General features: G+C 37.2%; 1 protein-coding gene across 1 annotated transcript in view; it reads right to left on the bottom strand.

The window, feature by feature from the left end:
- Positions 1 to 19,933, bottom strand: part of LOC107549976 (A disintegrin and metalloproteinase with thrombospondin motifs 10-like) — a 47,114-nt gene that overhangs the window by 12,453 nt on the left and 14,728 nt on the right. Inside the window, exons 6-16 of the mRNA XM_016231172.1 lie at positions 19,819 to 19,902; positions 16,238 to 16,383; positions 15,658 to 15,701; positions 14,793 to 14,898; positions 12,807 to 12,953; positions 11,795 to 11,936; positions 9,890 to 9,997; positions 9,650 to 9,795; positions 7,909 to 7,972; positions 7,549 to 7,651; positions 718 to 851 (exon numbers count right to left, since the gene is read on the bottom strand). Of these exons, the coding sequence (XP_016086658.1) occupies positions 718 to 851; positions 7,549 to 7,651; positions 7,909 to 7,972; positions 9,650 to 9,795; positions 9,890 to 9,997; positions 11,795 to 11,936; positions 12,807 to 12,953; positions 14,793 to 14,898; positions 15,658 to 15,701; positions 16,238 to 16,383; positions 19,819 to 19,902 (1,224 nt within the window). The remainder of the gene's footprint in view (positions 1 to 717; positions 852 to 7,548; positions 7,652 to 7,908; positions 7,973 to 9,649; positions 9,796 to 9,889; positions 9,998 to 11,794; positions 11,937 to 12,806; positions 12,954 to 14,792; positions 14,899 to 15,657; positions 15,702 to 16,237; positions 16,384 to 19,818; positions 19,903 to 19,933) is intronic.

Here is a 19,933-nt window from a genome sequence, read left to right on the forward strand (position 1 = left end):
TTTGAGACTTTAGTCTTTGCAACTTCAGGGATCTTATCTATGCACAATCAGCTTGTAACACTCCAAAGAGAAAGGAAAACTTGAAATCGCATCATATGACCCCTTTAAATAGTTAGTGAAAAATTGGGTCTTAAAGGGTTAATTCACCCAAAAATGAAAATTCTGTCATTAATTCTGTCATGTGAACGCGTGTCCACAAGTGACGCAGTAGAGACGAAAATGTGGAATAAAGTTGTTATTTTGTTTTCTTTGCGCAAAAAAGTATTCTCGTAGCTTCGTAACTTTACAGTTGAACCACTGATGTCACACGGACTACTTTGTCTGGACCTTGAACGTGGTAGTTACCTTGCTGTCTATGGGAGGGTCAGAGAGCCCTCAGATTTCATCAAAAATATCTTCAATTGTGTTCCTAAGATGAACGAAGGTCTTACGGGTTTGGAACAACACGAGAGTAATTAATGACAGAATTTTCATTTTTGGGTGAACTAACCCTTTAACAGCTCAGATCTCTAATTAAATCCAGGATGCTCCACATTGCTACAATAATGCGTTGAGAGATTGGTGAATCTATGTGTCTAGAGGGACTTTTTCCTCTTCTGTTCTGTCTCTTGCTCTGGCAGAAGTTCAAAGTCACAAACCCAACAACTGGAAAAGCATATTGTATCTGAAACCTCTCAGATACGTATACTTGAAGAAAAGAGTGTGTGACTGTCTCACCTTACACTCGCCATTAACACAAACGTCCAGAGAGTCGTCCCTGCAAGGTGTGCCGTCCACCACAGCTGGAGCGCGCTCAGTGTAGAAGTTATAGCCCTCTGCCAGGCAGTTCAGCGAGCATGACTTCACTCCACCTGCAGCCAAAACGTGCAAAACATCATACCTCAACAATCATGAGCCATTTAGTCAGAAACATGTTACATACTTAAAAAAAAGAGTTGGCATTGGAGTTATATGCCATACATTCATTTAAGATTGAATGGAAACCTTTGCTTGAGTCTCCTGCTTCTCAAACTTGTCTCCTGAGACAAAAACTCTAACACTCTCACAATGGTCTCCCTTAAAGCTTTAAAAGAGATCTCAACAACATCACACACTGTGCTCAGATTTTTCTCCTACACTAAAGACTTGAGAGCTCTCACATTTGTCTCCTCTAAATTTCAGAAGTGATCTCAAGAACTTTACAAAGTGTGGACAAATGCCTCAATATGAGCTCAAACATGTCTACCATATAATATGTATTAATAATCAAATTAGTCAATTAATAATCAAGACTGAGTCATAAGCCATTTATGTGCCTTTCAGCGAAGAAAGCTCCAGGGTTACATTTTCTGTAAATCAGTTATGATTAAGCCATCAGGTACATTACTATTTCATTTGTATAACATTACAAATTATGTGCCCAAGTACAAGAACTCTAGCAAATATCCCATTCTCACAGACATCACTGGAAAGTTTGTAGTTCGGTCGGATATTCCAAAAGAAAAGTAAGTAAAACAATAAACAAGTAACTAAAGTTACTTGACTTCTGTTGCATGATCTTGATTGCGGTTCACTCCATTAGCACATGCATCATTTGGATTAAAACTAAATTGTAAATATAAAACAAAGACAAATTATAGGACCATTCACTATAAACAACATTTATTTTAAACGTCAAGCATACGATTTAAAGCGAAAGTGAAACTAGCAGTCTGTGTGAAATGTCTGTCTCTCATTCTGCACCAATACAAATGTGTGCGTGCGTTGGGCATGTTTTGCTTGCTTGATGTTAATTGCATTATATAAATCACTTTGGAATATATGTTGCAGCACATTTCGGATGATAAAAAAACATGACATTTCAGAAAAAATGTTCATCGCTGTTACAAAATTTACTGAGCAACTGCAGTGGAGTAGCTCTAATGTGCACTGTGCTATTAAATTCAACATGAAATAGCAATAAAATGAACAATGAAAGTAACAAAAGCTTGTACAATACATTTTAACGGGCATGATTAAGCGTGAAAATAACTGAAGGAAATATCTATTTGCTAAATGAAGCCAGCTAACACGATTCAAATTCTTTTGGTTTCTGTATCCAATATTTTTAAAAATAACAAATGCAGTGAAAGTACAGGTATCGGCAAGTACCCAAAATAAAAGTACTGGTATCGGACTCGTTCTGGAAAAATTGGTATTGGTGCATCCCTAATTTGCATGATAAAAACAAACTTTAAAATGTTGCTTTTTTAGGACATGGCATCAAGTCAAAAAATATGAGTTAATACTACAAATGCTGCATTCTCTTTCATTCCGTCATGCTCTGTCCAGTTGTTTTTGAAAGCAAGGACACATCTTATATAAATGCTCCCTAAGAAATTATATAATTCCATAATTCGATTAGTTTAAGTCAGTAGGCGCGTTTCCATTACCCTTCAAATTGCGCAAATTGAAATTGCGAATTGAAAATACGCCTAATGGAAACGCGTCAATTTCACAAAAATGGCCATATATCGCAAAAAAGTTTTTACGCTTGCATGAGGTGGTTTTTCAGGCAATGCGAAAAAGGATTAATTCGCAAAACTGCAATGGAAATGGCTTTTTCGCATTTACAGGTCACATGGCATATGTGAAAAGTAATATGATCATTCTTCAATGTACTATAACCTCCAAGAAACACTTCATAAGTGGCCGCGCTCCAGTAGAAGGGGCTTTCCCTACTATTAATACTTAGACAATTTACATTGCACACGTCTGCGGTGCAGTGTGGCTCTGATACGGTCACTGAAGCTGATTACGGCCACGCAATGCTTGTGTTTATGTTTTTATACAGTCTATGGTTTATTCCAGCCGGGCCACGCACGTTTCTGAAGCGGCTCTCTTTGCTGCTTCTGTAAAGATACATGCATAAGCCTCCTTTGAATAAATTTAGCCAAAATCCCACCAAAATCCGTTCCCATGACTTATCACGAGAGGCAAAAGGTTACGTTTTAGCCGCATAACATTGGTTAATGGAAACGTCGTCATTTCGCAATACTTTTTTATCGACATTCAGAAAATATCGCCAAAGTTTTGCGCAAATCTGTAATGGAAATGCACCTGTTTCTCAACCCTGGTCCTGGGCACCCCCCAACACTGCACATTTTGTATGTATCCCTTATCTGACACACCTATTTCAGGTCCTGGAGTTTCTTCTAATGAGCTCATGAGTTGAATCAGGTGTGTTTGATTAGGGAGACACACAAAATGTGCAGTGTTGGGGGGCGCCCAGGACCAGGGTTGAGAAACACTGGTTTAAGTTATCTATTCATTAAAGCAACCCAGGGACTAGTCAATTTGAAAAATACAGTTTTGTACATGTCTAACAGGTATTTAAAAAGTACAAGACGAAAAAAGACATGAATGGTGATAAAGAGGGAGTGAAAGAACAAAAGAGGAACATACTGTACTTTAATGTAGTGTTTAAAAGCGCAGAACTCACACACTATACTCTTTATTGTACGTGTGACAGAGAACACGGAATTAAATGACTCCTAATCCCACTCAGACTGGTACCAGTACGTGATTTTGTCCCTACTGTAGCGTCTGGACCAATCAGACACACCATTTTTCATCTGATTTAACAAATCAATTATTCATTAGATTAACAAACATTCACAGACCCCTCACCCAATAAACATACTGGGTGCCAAGATGTCTGGGAACGAGGCCCAGGACCCCTGGTTACCATGGCAACCCTGACGCCTTTGCTAGACCAGAGAGATTTTACGACCTAATGGCATGTTGAGAGTCACCCCTCTCACTACAATTTCCTTAGGAAATCCACAGTGCACAGTAAAAATTTACTCTTCTCTAATTAATTAATAGGAAAACCTTTCTTTGAATGAACACACATATCCTTCAGGTCATTGTGTATATTATTGCTGTCTTGTATATTATCTGTTGTATTATAGACTAGTTTATGCATGCTTATGATAGAACCACTCATTCATGTAACCTTACATATAACGTGTTTGGTCTCTATTAATGTGTGTGTGTGTGTGTATGTTAGACCAGTTTAAGTGTTTATGTAGTATGTTAGACTAGTTTAAGTGTTTATGTAGTTAATAAAGCCTTACTTGTATCACACCTGATGTGGTTCATTGTTTGCTCATAACTGGAGTCACTTAATCATGCAGATTTATGCTACAAGCTTTTTGTAGAATTGTACAGTAAGAAAGTTATTTCCCTTAACAAGGAAATTAATGTTCTTAGAATTGACAGACAGTTGACCCTGAGAGGTCAAGTAAATATCTACAGCGGATCTAAATATTTATAATTAATTATAACTAGTTATGATTAATTATTCATATTTCCCCATGAGCTGATTCGCTACACTACTTTAGGCCTCCTTTATATTATGCTTGACAGGCTGGTGGGTCTGAACCCGTTCCACTTGCCTGTACCTGGCAGCGGTGGTGTTAAAACTCTGCATAATCTCACTTTGGCTGCCTAAGACCCGCTTGCCTTATCAGTAGGATCACATCTACCAGTCTTCACGTTAAATAATAACTCTTCCACTAAACGTGTTTTATAAACCTACAGAGGGCGTTTTTGAGCTGTTGGCCAATTTTCTGTTAGTGTTGGACTAATTTGATAAGGTCCTGGGTGCCTGTGAAAACATATATTGAAGCAGGCTTACGATGGAAACTGCACATCCCATGAGACTTTGCTCTGGAAGGGCATAGGTATATTTTTGAGGTGGCTAGAAGAGGGCTTCACTGGAGTGACAGGCGTTTCAGGAGGTTCTGGCGAGAGAGAGTGTACAGCCAAAACATGATGAATTGAATAATGTATCTCACAATATAATGCGCTTGACCTGAACTTCAGCAAAAGTGCTAAAGCATGATTTTAAGCTTTTCTGGACTCGTTACTTCAGACTGCCAAAAGTTAAGATACAGGCTTCATTTACAAGCACCCTTATAAATGCAATTAAGGCAGTACTGCAATTAAGTTGGAGCTCATGCAAACAGAACCCTATGATTATGATAGTGTGATTATGCAAACCATTTTTACACAAAATGTAATTTAAATGCTAAATACTCATATTTATTTCTGAGATGACAACTAGCCGAATGAAACATCAAGCAAGGTCATGTGACCACAATGTAGCATACTATTGTTTGCACTGCATAGTGCTACAGTTACACATATTACTGAAATATTGTAAATAAAAAACAAACTAACTGACTAACAACAAAACAATGACTAAACAAACAGAATATATAAAAAATAAATTATTCATGATAGAGAAAGACAAAATCAAGTCAACTAATAATTAAATATGCAACAGAGCAAGATCATGAGACAAAAGCGCAGCATACTACTAGGTGAAATGTTTACTGCATATTGTTATTAAAATATAGCAGGCAATTTACAGTACACAAACAACACGAAAGGCCCACACAGACAGGCAAAAAGAAATCAATGCTAGAAGTGAAAAGAAAATCACAAGGAAGATGACCGTGTGAACAGAGAGAGTACAGGTCTATCTGCTACCTGACCCTACAGCAACGGCAGTCTGGCACATATTTTAACAGCTGCAAGGGATTTCCATTGTAAAATCAGCTGACTTGATGAAAGCAGCGCTTGTAGCCTGCAGTGGGCTTCTCTCTGCAAGCCATTATGTTATTGGAAGGGCAGATTAAAGGCAGTTATGTCCTTGACGTCCAGCTTCACACTCATCAAAAGCAGAAATTTAAACCAGGGTTTCTGGGAAGTTGGCAGTCCACAGCCCGGCATATGGATGCCAGACTGTTATCTGCAGTTTCTCTCGCTCTCATTATCTCTCTCTCACATCTGTGCTGGACCCGAGCCAGTGCAGAGATTGGTTCTTTGAAGCATGGTGGTCCAGTCCTAATATCTACCACCTTCCAAAGCCCTAAACTCTTGTTGTCTTAAACAACAACAACTGAGCACTTAAACATCCCCATAATCATGAAAGATGTAGGTAGGTAACTTTGAGATCACGTGCTTCTGTTCAGTTCTCAGTATAGACATTTGTATTAGTTCAAGGGATTCACCAATATGATATCATAACTATTTATATTTTGAATCCAACGTTAGATATCAACCTACAGTTTGTGAGAATGATTACAAAAAAGTCTCCCCTTAATAGTCCAGATCTGTACATTTCAAATTACACCAAAAATATGTACAGCGGAAAACTGCTTTTAATTTTAAAACAGACAACTGCAGAAAATCTTTCTTATCCCACAATCATTTAATATATATATATATATGAGCACGAGTAGCAGTGCGATATGGCTGTATATCAGCACGGCTGTGATTTGGCTGTAGGCACAAATGATTCAAAATGATTTAACCGTCATTTTTGCCCATCCAGTCAAATATTTGAATGTGCATTTGTTGGCTGCGTCTTACAAGGTGTTGTTGAAAGTAAAAATAACTTCCTTGTTTACAACCCTGTTTCAGTCTCTTTCAATATAAAAGTCTTTACTGCTGACTCACTCATTAAGACAGTCTCGTCACCATCTAATGATGGAATAATGTAACTAAAATCACCATTACAAACACATACCATTTCTCAATACTAAATACTATTATTAAATAATACTATAATTTATATACAATATTATTTATTGAATAATAATATCTAATAAAAAACAACAAGAGCCATCATAAAAGTTGATAAGCAATTCAGCCAAAAGTAAAAAGGCAGCGATCTAACAGACAGCATTAAAGTTATATAAAATACGTGATGAGATTTTGCCCTCAGCCAAAACTATTTGCTCAGGAACAAATAATAGATAAATGAGACCAAAGACTGTCCGTTACATTTACCCAAAACAAATTATATCTCATGTTTAACCACTAGACATCAGAGCAAGTGGAAAATTCCAGAAGAACTGGCCGAGGTGAGGCTGCTTTCGGCGGCTTCATAAGCTCTGAACGGCTGCTGATGCCCTGGAGCTCACATCTCCGAAAATATTGAAGTGAATGTTCAAATAGACATTATCTTTATTAACAAACTGCATATCTGAAGTTTAAACAACTACAGTCTCGCCTAAAAAAATGCTTAAAACTACATTCTGTGACACATAAACAGCATTATTTATAAAATTATAGTGGATTTGGGTGTCCACCATGACATTTGCTGTGAGAAATACTCACTACTACTAATCTCAAGTTAATTAAATTTTATTAAAAGCAAAAGTAGTATCTGTTAATATTATTTAATTAATGCATTAACTAACATGACTGTAAAGTATTGTAAAAATCATATAGGCTTTGTGTAAACATTTAATTCTATTGTGTTTAACAAAAGGTATGCCAACTAGAAATAATGTAGGGTCCCATGAATATCATTTGAATATAATTTAGTGACCTATTTTACGTATCAGTAAAATAGGTCACATTTATAGGACAATACCAATGTGGTAAGACTTATAGTGCATTTAAGGCAGAACTGTAGCAGTTCAGAGTAAAAACAGGCTAATTGAAGTGACACAAATCAAAGTCACGACCAGTATGTCTCAGAACAGGTGCTATAAAGGGCTGTGTACTTACCGCCCCTGTACGGCTTCCAGGTGTAGAATTTCCCCCGGAAGGGAACACTGTCAAAGTCCGAGCACTGAATCTCCCGAAAATCCTGAGATCCGGCCGGGCACTCCTAATGCACACACAATTCAGTCAGTCTGAGAATATAGTGGAGCATGGCAACTGTGAATCCTTTTCATCTATTGGAGTAAGTCTACACATTTAGAGGTTTAATATTTTGCCCAATGCACCAGTCTTTAGTTGTCAACTAATGTAGAGGAGCAGAATCCATCCACAAACAAACCAAAGTTCTAGTAATTATTTGAAGAAACGTCAGACAGATACACACACAAATGGAGTCAGTAAGTGACGTGCAGGTATCAAACTCACATCAATGTTGCAGGATCTAAAACGCTTCCTCTCTCCCAGACAATATTTTCCTCCAACTGTTGGCCTGCATCCACACAAAGACAGGCATAAGATACATCTGAGTGTAATTTCAATGTAACTCTCAATTACTATAATTATTGTTATTAATTATAATCTTTATTTGACCCTCTAACTCTAGCACTTTCTATTCTATTTTAATACTACTTCATCTATTTATCTTCTTTTTTTATTTTAAAAAAACTTGCTTTCTATTTTTTCTATTCTATCTAGTTGTTTTTCTTGTGTGTGTATTATATATACGGTATGTATATATATATATACCTTGCTACGTGTACTTGCTCTTTTGTTAGTTTTGACTGCTTTTATTGTCCTCATTTGTAAGTCGCTTTGGATAAAAGCGTGTGCTAAATGACTAAATGTAAATGTAAATTACAAAATCATTCTGCTCAAGTTCATTTCAGCCAGACATCTGTCTTTCTGTTAGTTTTTCCGATTTTTCCCTGGCATGTTGACAGACTAGGTTCATGGAGTACAACAGGCTGAGAGTAAGAACATTATGAATCATCAAATCACTCATACAGTATACACTAATGTTCAAAAGTTTGGGGTGGGTACGATATTTTTTATGTTTTTGAAAGATGTATCTTATGTTCACCAAGGCTTCATTTATTTGATCAAAAATACAGAAAACCAGTAATATTGTGAAGCATTATTACAATTTAAAATAACGGTTTTCTAATTTACTATATTTTAAAAATGTAATTTATTCCTGTGCTGGAAAAAACAGCCTTCAGTGTCACATGATTCTTCAGAAACCATTCTAATATGCAGAAGTAGTGCTCAAGAAACATTTCTTATTATTATCAGTGTTGTGCTTTTTTCAGGGTTCTTTGATGAATAGAAAGTTAACAAGAACCTTTATTTGAAATATAAATGTTTTGTTAGGTTAACATTTTAAATGTCTTCACTGTCACCTTTAAATCGTTTGCTGTGTCCTTGCTGGGTAAAAGTATTAATTTCTTATTGGAAAAAAAAAAATTACCGCAAACTGTATACATAAAATACTTGGATGTCCAACTACACTGCACAGAATACTGTATCCCATAATGAAACACGCTTGATTGGCCTTCCATTTCCATTGTGATAAATTAACCGTAAGTAATGTCATCTCATTTTTGACCGATTATTTGATTAGTTATATATTAGATATTTTTACACACAAAATTAGAATTAAAAATAACAATTTTTTACGATGCTTTAACTGGATGCCCCACACATACAACATAATGAGGTAATATGACAATGTCACTGCACAGAATACTGTATCCCATAATGAAACACGCTTGATTGGCCTTCCATTTCCATTGTGATAAATGAACCGTAAGTAATGTCATCTCATTTTTGACCGATTATTTGATTAGTTATATATTAGATATTTTTACACACAAAATTAGAATTAAAAATAACAATTTTTACAATGCTTTAACTGGATGCCCCACACATACAACATAATGAGGTAATATGACAATGTAGAAAAATCAAATAATGCCTATTTTTTTCCACTTACTATTTTTTTTTAACAGTAGGTAGCATACTGTGCAGTATTCAGTAAATAGCAAGCTGTATTCCATTTTGAACATTGCCATTCACACAATGTAGCATATGACCATTGTCACTGAATAATGCCACTAATGATCTGTCCAATCAAACAGTGTTAATCAATCACATGAGCCTGACTCACCTGGGGCTGTCACAATGGCGAATAGAGGACGAGACTCCGCCCCCACAGGTGCGACTACACTCCTCCCATGGCGACCAATGGCCCCACCCACCATCTACCCCCTCCGGACGTGTTCCATATGGCACACACATTCTTTTGTAGCACCACTAATGAGAAAATGGCTTTAATCAACATAAAACAGTAGACATGGCTGTGTCCTGCTATTCCTGGCATCATGTTCCCAGAATTCCTTGTGCTTACCCCTTTTTCGATGGTGCTGGTCTGACAGATGGTGCCCTCGGCGGCTGGGATACTACTGGTGATGCAGCGATTCCCTTTACTCATGCACCAAAGCTCACTGCACACTTCCTGAACACACACACACAATCCACTAAACAAAACTCCAGATAAGGCAGAAAACACTAGGGTGGCCATACGTGCCATTTTTACGGGACACGTCCTGGCCAGGATTTCTATATTATGCTTTGTTTCCTGTTTTCATACTTGCTGAAGGTAATGATCGAAAAGTAGCTTGACCAATAACGTGCAGGCATTGTACATAATCGACCAATCGTGGCGCGTGAGAAGGTGAGATCTACAGAGAACGGTCAAATCGATGCAGATATACGCGTACAGATTAGATGTGATCGTTCGTTCGACTTGAAGCAGCGCTGCGCAGATCGATCGGTGTTTGACATCAAAGTACCGCGAGAGCGATTCGAAAGCTAAGGAGTGTCTGCTCTTTATAGCGCTCACGCATGTCATACACCGATCGGTCTGTGCAGCGCTAACAGCCAAAACCTGGATATTTTATGCAATATAGAAATCCTGTCCAGGACGTGTTCCATAAAATGGCACGTATGGTCACCCTAGGAAAAAACAGACCTTAAGAAACACTCATGAGACTGAAGAAATGTGTGGTAAGAGCAGAAATGGGAAATTCCTTCACCAAACAACGTCTTCCGATGTGGCTATGTGGATGCTAAGGTGTTCTGAGCATTTTTAGCATGTTGTACTTATACCATGGCACTCTTTGTTTCTGATGTAGATCAGATGTCCCCTCAAATGTAAAGAACACACTGCACTTCAGACCTACCTAATAACTTCCTGCTTTATTAGACTACATAGTTATAGTGATAGCTGAACTAGTGTGTGTTATCCTCCTACATATGTTCAGTTCCCTGCACTGGTATCCCATAAAGCAGTCAATACCTAAAGCTTGACTCAACAAGAGCAGATATAGCACACTATAAAGACTGAGCTCTGAGCTCCATTGTGGATCTGTGGAGGTGTTTGGCTGACAGAGAATAGAGCCGCAAACCAAAGAGAAGCAAACTTTTGACCAACTTGTGGTTTTGGACAAAAGTGGCAGAATGCCGGTGTCTGAAGTCTTGGGGGAGCAAAAAGATGGAATATTACAGTCAACGAAAGGTAGAACGACTATCTGGTGCAGATTTACAGAGTGAGAGAGAGAGATAAAGAGTGCGCTAAATGATTTACTGTGAGGATATAAAGGCAACCTGGATAGGACCATAACCCACAATTCATCTGTACAAAGACTCTACTTGAGCATAGATGTCTTACAGTAGGATGGTTATATACTTCTAAATGAGATATTTTAAAAAGAGTCAATATACAAAAAATAGATTATTTTACAGATTTAAAAAAAGAAATATTTTAAACATGTTTTGAATAGTTCACCAAAAAATAAAAAGAAAATGTTCTAGCAAATCATGACTCTAACACAAAAAGTTATCTTATGCCTCTTGAAGACAAAACATTGCATATGCATAGTATTACCATGGTATTTTTTTGTTACTGATACTGTAAACATCGAATATCTATGTTCTAATGTCTAAAACAATGCTGTTCTTGTATGGTGATGTACACTACCATTCAAAAGTTTGGGGTTTTTGATATTTTTTTAATGTTTTTTGAAAAAATGTAATTAAAATAAAACTGATACATTTTGCAGGATTATTTGATGAATAGAAAATTTAATCTTACTGACCCCAAACATCTGAAAGGTAAATCAGAAAAAACATGGTATTGTCATGGTACCATTGTCAAAAATCATGCTCATCTGCATTTTTAATAGATGATGATGATGGAATTTTCTTTCTTGGGTGAAGAACTGTTGTCGATTACACTGAGTGATGCAAGTACCCCGTATTTACACTGACGAGACTTCACTCCATACTGAAAGCGGCACTGTTCGTCTGCATCATAGGCTTGGCCAGGGGCTGTGGTGGGGTAAACAAATTCCTGCTTGGGGGGAACATTGTTCAGGCAGGAACCCATGCCAGAGCTAAGAAACAATCAGAAGGAAAACATAACGGGTGTGTGAGAAGTGATGAAAATGTAAAGGCTAGTTCATGCTGCCCTGATGCCAACAAACACTTAATTCCAACAATTGTTGTTTTTTTGGGGGGGGGGATCAGTGTGTTAACTCTTGTTTACATTTGTTGTGGCAGAGTGAATCAGCCTTAATGGTTAGAAACCTATTTTAATCACCATAGTAAGAAATTTACGCAAAAGTGCCACAGACTATTTTGATACTATTTTAATATAGTTAAAAGTTTTATTTATTCCTGTGATAGTAAATATGAATTTTCAGCAGCCATTACTCCAGTCTTCAATGTGACACAATCCTACAGAAATCATGCTAATATGCTGATTTGGTGCTCAAGAAATAGTTTGAAACCAGTTAAATATTAACAGTTAAATATAAAGTTTATCAAAATAAAACGGCACATGTTTGAAATAGATTTTTTGTAACAACAAAAAGTCTTTACTGTAGTCTATAAAAATAATATTTAAAATGAAAAGAAATAAACTTGGATTAAAATGTACAACAAATATTCACAAAAATATTTGAAAACAGAAAATGTGAACTAGCTATCAGAAGATTTCAGGCATAGTTTACAATGGCCAAATATTAATTAGCCTGTATATTGGTCTATCATTATTAAGCACCTCATGTAACAAATGCCTCGTAAACACAAACTCGAGACGATCATGTTGTAGTTTAAACAGACATTCACATCAATAATTTTTATAATCCAATCCTTTGGAAATTTATGATACTAAAATTGAGTAATGATACGGTCAATATTTCACACTAAATCCAATATGTCTCAGTGAAAATACAGATCTCAGACTGAGGCAGCAGACGCACTCGAGGAAGTTGGTGATGTAATCGCGGCTGCAGGCAGACCAGACGAAAGGGTTAGTCTTCATGGTGATGTGGGCAGCCATGAGTTTAGCAGTCTCCTGACTGCGCACCCCACATGCATTGCCAACACCATCATGATTCATCCCAAACCTGAAAGAGAGAGATTAATGATTTTATGGAATTATAAAAATGGAATCCCATGGTCCTGGTTACAGAATGTGAACATACATACCCAAACCTATCAGCACCTCTCACAAACCTATGCAATCCTATACACAGTTAAACATATGCCCCCTTGTCTAGACAGCCCCAGTGTGCAGCGTCATATGGCCATCAGTTCAAAGGTACCTGGATGAACCATAAGGACCAGACCACTAATGACTTCACCACCTATGAAAACAGCTCCGAGGCCCATGAGCATAGCCAAGGCAACAATGTCAGAATCAGAATCAGAATCAGAATGAGCTTTATTGCCAGGTGTTTACACATACGAGGAATTTGTTTTAGTGACAGAAGCTCCACAGTGCAACAGAATGACAGTGACAAGACAGGACACAGATAATAAAAAGAATTATATAAAAATAGACAAAATAGACAATGTACAAAAAAGCAAAAACACAATATATAATATAGACAGGTATGATATGTGCAAATTTGAAATGTAAATAAGTATGTCTGTTAAATAAATAATGTATACTAGTGTTGTGTGTTCCACGATTATTGTTAAGTGTTCATGAGATGGATTGCCTGAGGAAAGAAACTGTTCCTGTGTCTGGTCGTTCTGGTGCTCAGTGCTCTGTAGCGTCGACCAGATGGCAACAGTTCAAAGAGGGAGTGTGCTGGATGTGAGGGGTCTAGAGTGATTTTGCTAGCCCTTTTGCTCACTCTGGATGAGTACAGTTCTTGGCGAGAAAGGAGGGTTATCTAACATAGCCCTCTATAACTATCTAACATAGCCTATCTAACATAGAGGGTTATCTGGGTCAATGTGCTGAATGACCCAGCACAAACAGAGCTCAGATCCATACAATGATGGGGAAAAAATGCTTTTCAACTACCAAAGCAGCAGAAATGACAACACAACTGCCTTTCAGGGAAATATTCCGAAGTGTGATATCAACCAGGCGTGCCCATAAATTCAGATGAAAGTGAAAGTGATGTGTAGCCAAGTATGGTTTCCCATATTCGGAATTTGTGCTCTGCATTTATCCCATCCAAGTGCATACACACACACACACACATACTGTGAACACACACCCGGAGCAGTGGGCAAGATATAAATATTGCAAGACTGAGAGAAAATATTAGTGCAGTTGTTGATAATGAGCATTATTTGTATTTAAAAGGCTCTAGTGGCTTTAGAGATCATCCTTGAATTTAACCCAAGTTTATTTTGGTAGGCCACTCAGAGTAGAGGGCAAATGTTAAGGTCAGAGTTGAGAGGGTATGCCCTGATGACTCAAGTAGGCAAAACTGGAATTTAAGAAAGCTGATGTAATGCTGGCTTATAGTAGAGCTTCAAAAGGTTTTGGAATATGAAGATTTTGGAATATACTATATACTGACATAATTTTGTCACAGTTTAGGTACATCAGGGATTCCCAAACTTTTTTGTCAGCAGAATCCCTTTGAACTAAAATACTTAATGCCTTCTGAGATTTTAAGTTAATATTTCAATAATTTAACAACACATTTGCATGTTCACAGTTCTCTGACTTTGGTTATTGGTCACATTAAATGCTGGTAAAAATTTAATTTTGAATCGTTTTTTTAGTAAGCATTTCATTTTATTTTACATTTCTGTATTTATTTTCATTTTACATGTTTATCATTTAATGAATTAGCTTTTAATTAATTCACAAACTCCCTGCAGTTCCCTCTTGACCCAAAGTAAACAGCATCAATCATCAAAATTCAGGCCAAAAGACACGCAGGAACAGAGGAACATAAGATGTAAGCAAGGAAGTTGAGGAATTGGAAGAGACTCACGTGTGTCCTATCTCGTGTGCAATGGTGAAAGCAGTGGCCAGACCAATGTCTTCATTGATGCTACAGCTTCTCTCTGGCTCACACATACCGCCAACAGGTGCCAATCCTGATACGGACACATGTGTGCACACGAGCACAGTGACATGGACACACACATACACATATATGCTACAACACTATCCACCTTATTTTTAACGTAAGAGTGGGCCGGGTCTTTTTAACATTGTCAGCCGCTTTCAGTTATTTCATCTGTACAAAAAGAGTACATGTTATGTTGATTGAAATTGCAAACTTGTATATTTGTTATCATATTATCATATTTTTATCACAATTACAAACACATTTTATTGCACAAATAGTTTTACAATTTACTGTACTGTTTATTCTTATAGTTGTTTACCTGTAGCGGCTAATCGATTGGAAGTTCCACACATTCACAGGAAATAGCTTACTTCCACAATGAAAAATAAGGTGGATATGCAAATACACATATATGCAAATCCTACTACAGTACTGCTGATTAGTTCATTAATTAATTAGTCTCTACAAACTAATAAAAATTAAAAGACAATACAGTACCAATAAACCTTCGATTAGCTTTGTTATGAACAGAGAAGAAATGAGAATTCAGCAATGAATAAGCAAATACTTAATATATGCAGACAGATAAAGCTAATTAATTATGGATGATTGAATGGATTGGTAGGATGGATGGATTGGATAGACCGGTAGAATGGATGGATTGGTAGAGATGATGGATTTGTAGGATGGACAGATTGGATAGATTGGTAGAATGGATGAAATGATAGGATGGATGGATTGGACAACTGAATGGATTGGTTAAATGGATAGATGGATGTCTTACCAAGTGTTCCACAGGGTTTGTTCTTGTAGATGCAGATGTCATACCTGAAAACACACCAGAGAAATATTTATGTTTTTTTATTTTTGAGTGAATAAACTGCTTGGGTTTCCACAGAACACACACACACACACACAGATACTAGAACTGTGAGACAGGTCACAGACTGGACACTGTCCTGATAAGAGAGTGAAGACAATGAAAGGAAATGCTTGATGCATTCAGCAGACATACCCTCTGATATAAGCCTCCAATATAAAGACTCAACACTTCCCACAATTTTTCTTTCTCTCTGCTTCTCTCTTTCACTCTCACTATCTATTTCTTTCTCATACTTCACATGTTATCTCTCTCACTCAACTCTGAGGCACAGGAATTCAACCTAACTCCTCATTGTGTAGATTAAAGCTATAGCATGATTTACCATAAATCGCTTGTTCTTCCAAACACACACTTCAAGTACAGCCTTTTTATAATTATGACCTGTTGCCTTGTAGAACCAATGGAGTGCTACAAAATATTAGACAGATGTTAGTGTGTGTGTTGAAAAAGTTTTTAAAAGTGTATACTGAAATATGCTGACCTGGTGATGAGGACTGCTGTATCATGGTGAGCGATTCCATTGTCAGGGATGGCATTCCCATGTCCGTTCCGGTGCAGGATGGACTTTTGCCACTTGCAGAAACTGTCTAAAGACTTCCCTGCGTGATGGTTTACCTCTAGTGTGGGCTGGCAAGAGAGGAAAGGAAAAATTTGGATCAGATAAACTTGGATCAGATTTATTGCATATACATCGTACTCTTTGTGTATAATTTGATGAGATAAATGTATGTGCATGCTCATATGTATTTGTAGTACAGTAAGACCCTAAAAATAGTTTCCCAACTAGGCTGATACTGGTCTTCTTTTTAACAGTTGACAATATGCTGGTTCTTTCAAGCTGAAATATTTCAATTCTGTGCAAAAAAAACAGCATAAGCAATGATTGTTTTCAAAAAGGTTTCACCGAACACTTCTTCCATTTGCCATTGGTACAGTATGCATATGGCTCACGTATAGTGTCTACACCTTAAGGTGAGATCAAATCAGCAAAAATGTCTACCAAAAGTATGCATATGGCTCACGTATAGTGTCTACACCTTAAGGTGAGATCAAATCAGCAAAAATGTCTACCAAAAAATTCACAAGGAAAAACGGTCCATATGTAGTGTAGCAATACATGAAGCAAGCAGCTTTATAACAGTAAATGTTCAACAAACATGAACCTGATGTGAAATTTGCATGGGAATTTATCCTCACAAGTCATGCAAAATTCCAATCATGTGGATTCCTAAAGAGATCCAATTCACCAGGGGGACTTTTTTCATATGAAAGTAAATGTGGCAGTCTGTGCGGATAGACTTTTGGGCAGCTTGCCGACATATGCGTTGTGATTCAGGCACCATGAGTTTGAGTCCCAGCATGCGGACCTTTCTGTAAATGTGACAGCACATTTCAACTGCAATTGGAGAAAATATTTTAACATAAATTCTGCTTTATAATATTTTGAGCTCTTTGAAAAGGAGTTCATAGAGATGCTTTGTTTTAGAGATGCAAGTTACCCGCAATAAGTCTAACTTTTTAAGGTACAACTTATAGCTTCTTTAGCTTTAAACATGCACAGCTCTAAGCTATTTCTCTGCTTTTTTGATGGGTTTACAGCTGATGAGGGCTTGTATGATAATACAGACATAACAAAAACACTGCTAGAATGTACAAAAAGACAAATGTACAGTTTTTCCCTATACCACTCTGCCTGGCACCCATCACCCAAGATGGCCACAGCATCCTAGGAATGCACACACATTCGCATAGTCTATAATTGTATCATCCCACAATCCAGTGCTCAGAATCCTAACTTTCCAGGTTTCCTCTACCACAGGGGGTGGCGGGGTGTTCTCATCTGGAAACGAACCATGTTTGGTTCCACGAAACCTCAGCATGCCACGCGGTAGTTACCTCAACACGGCTAATACTGCTCCTAATGACCAGTCTCCCATCATTTGTCAAATGACATTATGCGGAACAAATTACAGGGTATTTATTTTTAGCTGTCTGTGATTTGGGATCATTAATGCATCATTAAATACACCGCAAAACCCCACTCCTATCCTTTCCCTGCCCTGCGTCGTCTGTAGGAGCCTGTTTGAGGTCGACGTATTCCAGAGATCCCGCGGAGCGAGTCAACTCGCTCATGTGGCGTCGTCACGCCCTGCTCAGGACAGAGGTGGAAGCCTGAATGCATGACAGAGGCAGATTGATTGCATTTAAAAGCAGGCGGCGAGAACAGTAGCAGTACAGTTTGGCTTCCCCTTAGATTTTTCTCGATTTCTTACACATTTTTTTAAGGCCCTGTACATTCATGAGTGTGGCAAAATGAGAGGTCATAATCAACAATAAGAGCAGTCATGGCAGGTTCTCTAGACACACCCAGCAGAACCAGGTAGCAAACAGTCCAGACTTGTGCGGACGGTCTCAACTGCCTCAGACTTGGACGCTTTTGCCTGTAAATACACAAACAAGGAATTCTTTGACAGGTGAAATAAGCCAGACTAAAGGCCTGGATGATAACTATAAAGATAACGATAAAGATATAGTTCTAAAAATCGTTCTCAATATTAAAGAATAGCAGAGTCCACACCACAACTATAACGATAAAGGCACAGAGAAATTATATAGTTGGAATCACTTTCAGAACGATTTTTTCCAGCTGATGAACAATAAAAACATTAACAGCCAATCAGAATCAATCCTGCCATAACAAGCTCGAGAATTTAAAGCAGCAGACGAGTGTGCGCTTGGAATAAACAGACGATATCGTCCGCTGGTGAGGACAGAATCACAGAATCGGTGTGGACGCTAATATAGTTATCTTTATAGTTATCGTTCTTGGTGTGAACGGGCCATAAGGCTTATATGTGTATGTGTTGGGCTGTCACAATCATGAAATTTTGTCTGATGAATAATTTGTGTATAAATAATTGCAATAAATATTGCTTATGTTGCTAGTAAGCTTAATGAACGTGTTCTTGGAATTATACAATAACGGGTACGTTTCATTCAGGATTTTACAAAGTTTTAAAATATTGCACAGGGCTAGAATTGCACGAATAACAATATTTTAAATATATTTTTTTATATTTTAATATGTAGTTTTACATATACATTTACATTTACATATAAAACTACATATTAATATAAAACTACTTAATGTTGTGCAGCTTAATATTTTTGGGGAAATTGTGATACATTTCAGGATTCTTTGATGAATAGAAAGTTCAAAAGAACTGTATTTATTTAAATTAGAAATCTTGTCAAACAATCTAAAATCCTTACTGTAATTTTTGTTCAATTTAAAGCATCTTGCTGAATTAAAAATAAATAAATAAAATTTTAACAATTGTGTATATGTCTATCCTAAGTCCTTCAATCAAAATGTACAAATAATGTATTTATAATTTTTATATTATAATATTTATAATTTTTATATTTTATATTAAAGGGGTGATTGATCAGCTTTTTTCAAAGGCTTGATTGTGTTTTTGGGGTGCAGTATAACATTTTCACATATTTTACCTTCTACACCACTGTTTCCGTTCTTGTCAAAACAGTTCGCGGAGGCAGGGTTTATGTAAACATCGGGGTTAGTGAATGATGTCACAAACCCAGGAAGAAGCTCGTTGTAGTCCCTACAAGCCTTTTGTTGTAGTCCTTAAACAGCCATTTCTTTAAAGGAAAATTTCTCCCTTTGCATTGAACTCTGAGCATCGTAACTTTGCAGATGTTGCTTATGCTCTAACAGCAACATTACACACTAACTAAAATTTCAATAATCAACCACCACTTTAAAATAAAGTGAAGCCAGAGCGTTGCATTCACAATGCATGTTAAACCATTGTTTATACTTTTCACAAATGATGCATGCACACACCAGAGGTGTTTATATCTCACATAACACACTGCTGCACCAGAAACTGAAACATGCTATCGCATTTCTATGTTCACTTAAAATGTCCCTATTTGAATGGTAATGCGTGACTGGAATTTAAAGTGCACAAATACTGTGATCAGGCAAATGTAATAAATGTAACAGTCCTCTAGGTAAATGTGCTTCAGTAAGAGTACCTGGTCTTCCATCAGTAGAATAAGCCTCGTCACAACGATGTTCACTGCATTCCCCAGGCTAGAATCCTGGAACAGTTTGGCAACCTGACCTCCAGGGAAACAAGAAAAAACCAGT

This window comes from Sinocyclocheilus grahami, unplaced genomic scaffold (genome assembly GCF_001515645.1).
Source record: "Sinocyclocheilus grahami isolate Dianchi unplaced genomic scaffold, SAMN03320097.WGS_v1.1 scaffold16.1, whole genome shotgun sequence".
NCBI classification, from domain to species: Eukaryota; Metazoa; Chordata; class Actinopteri; order Cypriniformes; family Cyprinidae; genus Sinocyclocheilus; species Sinocyclocheilus grahami.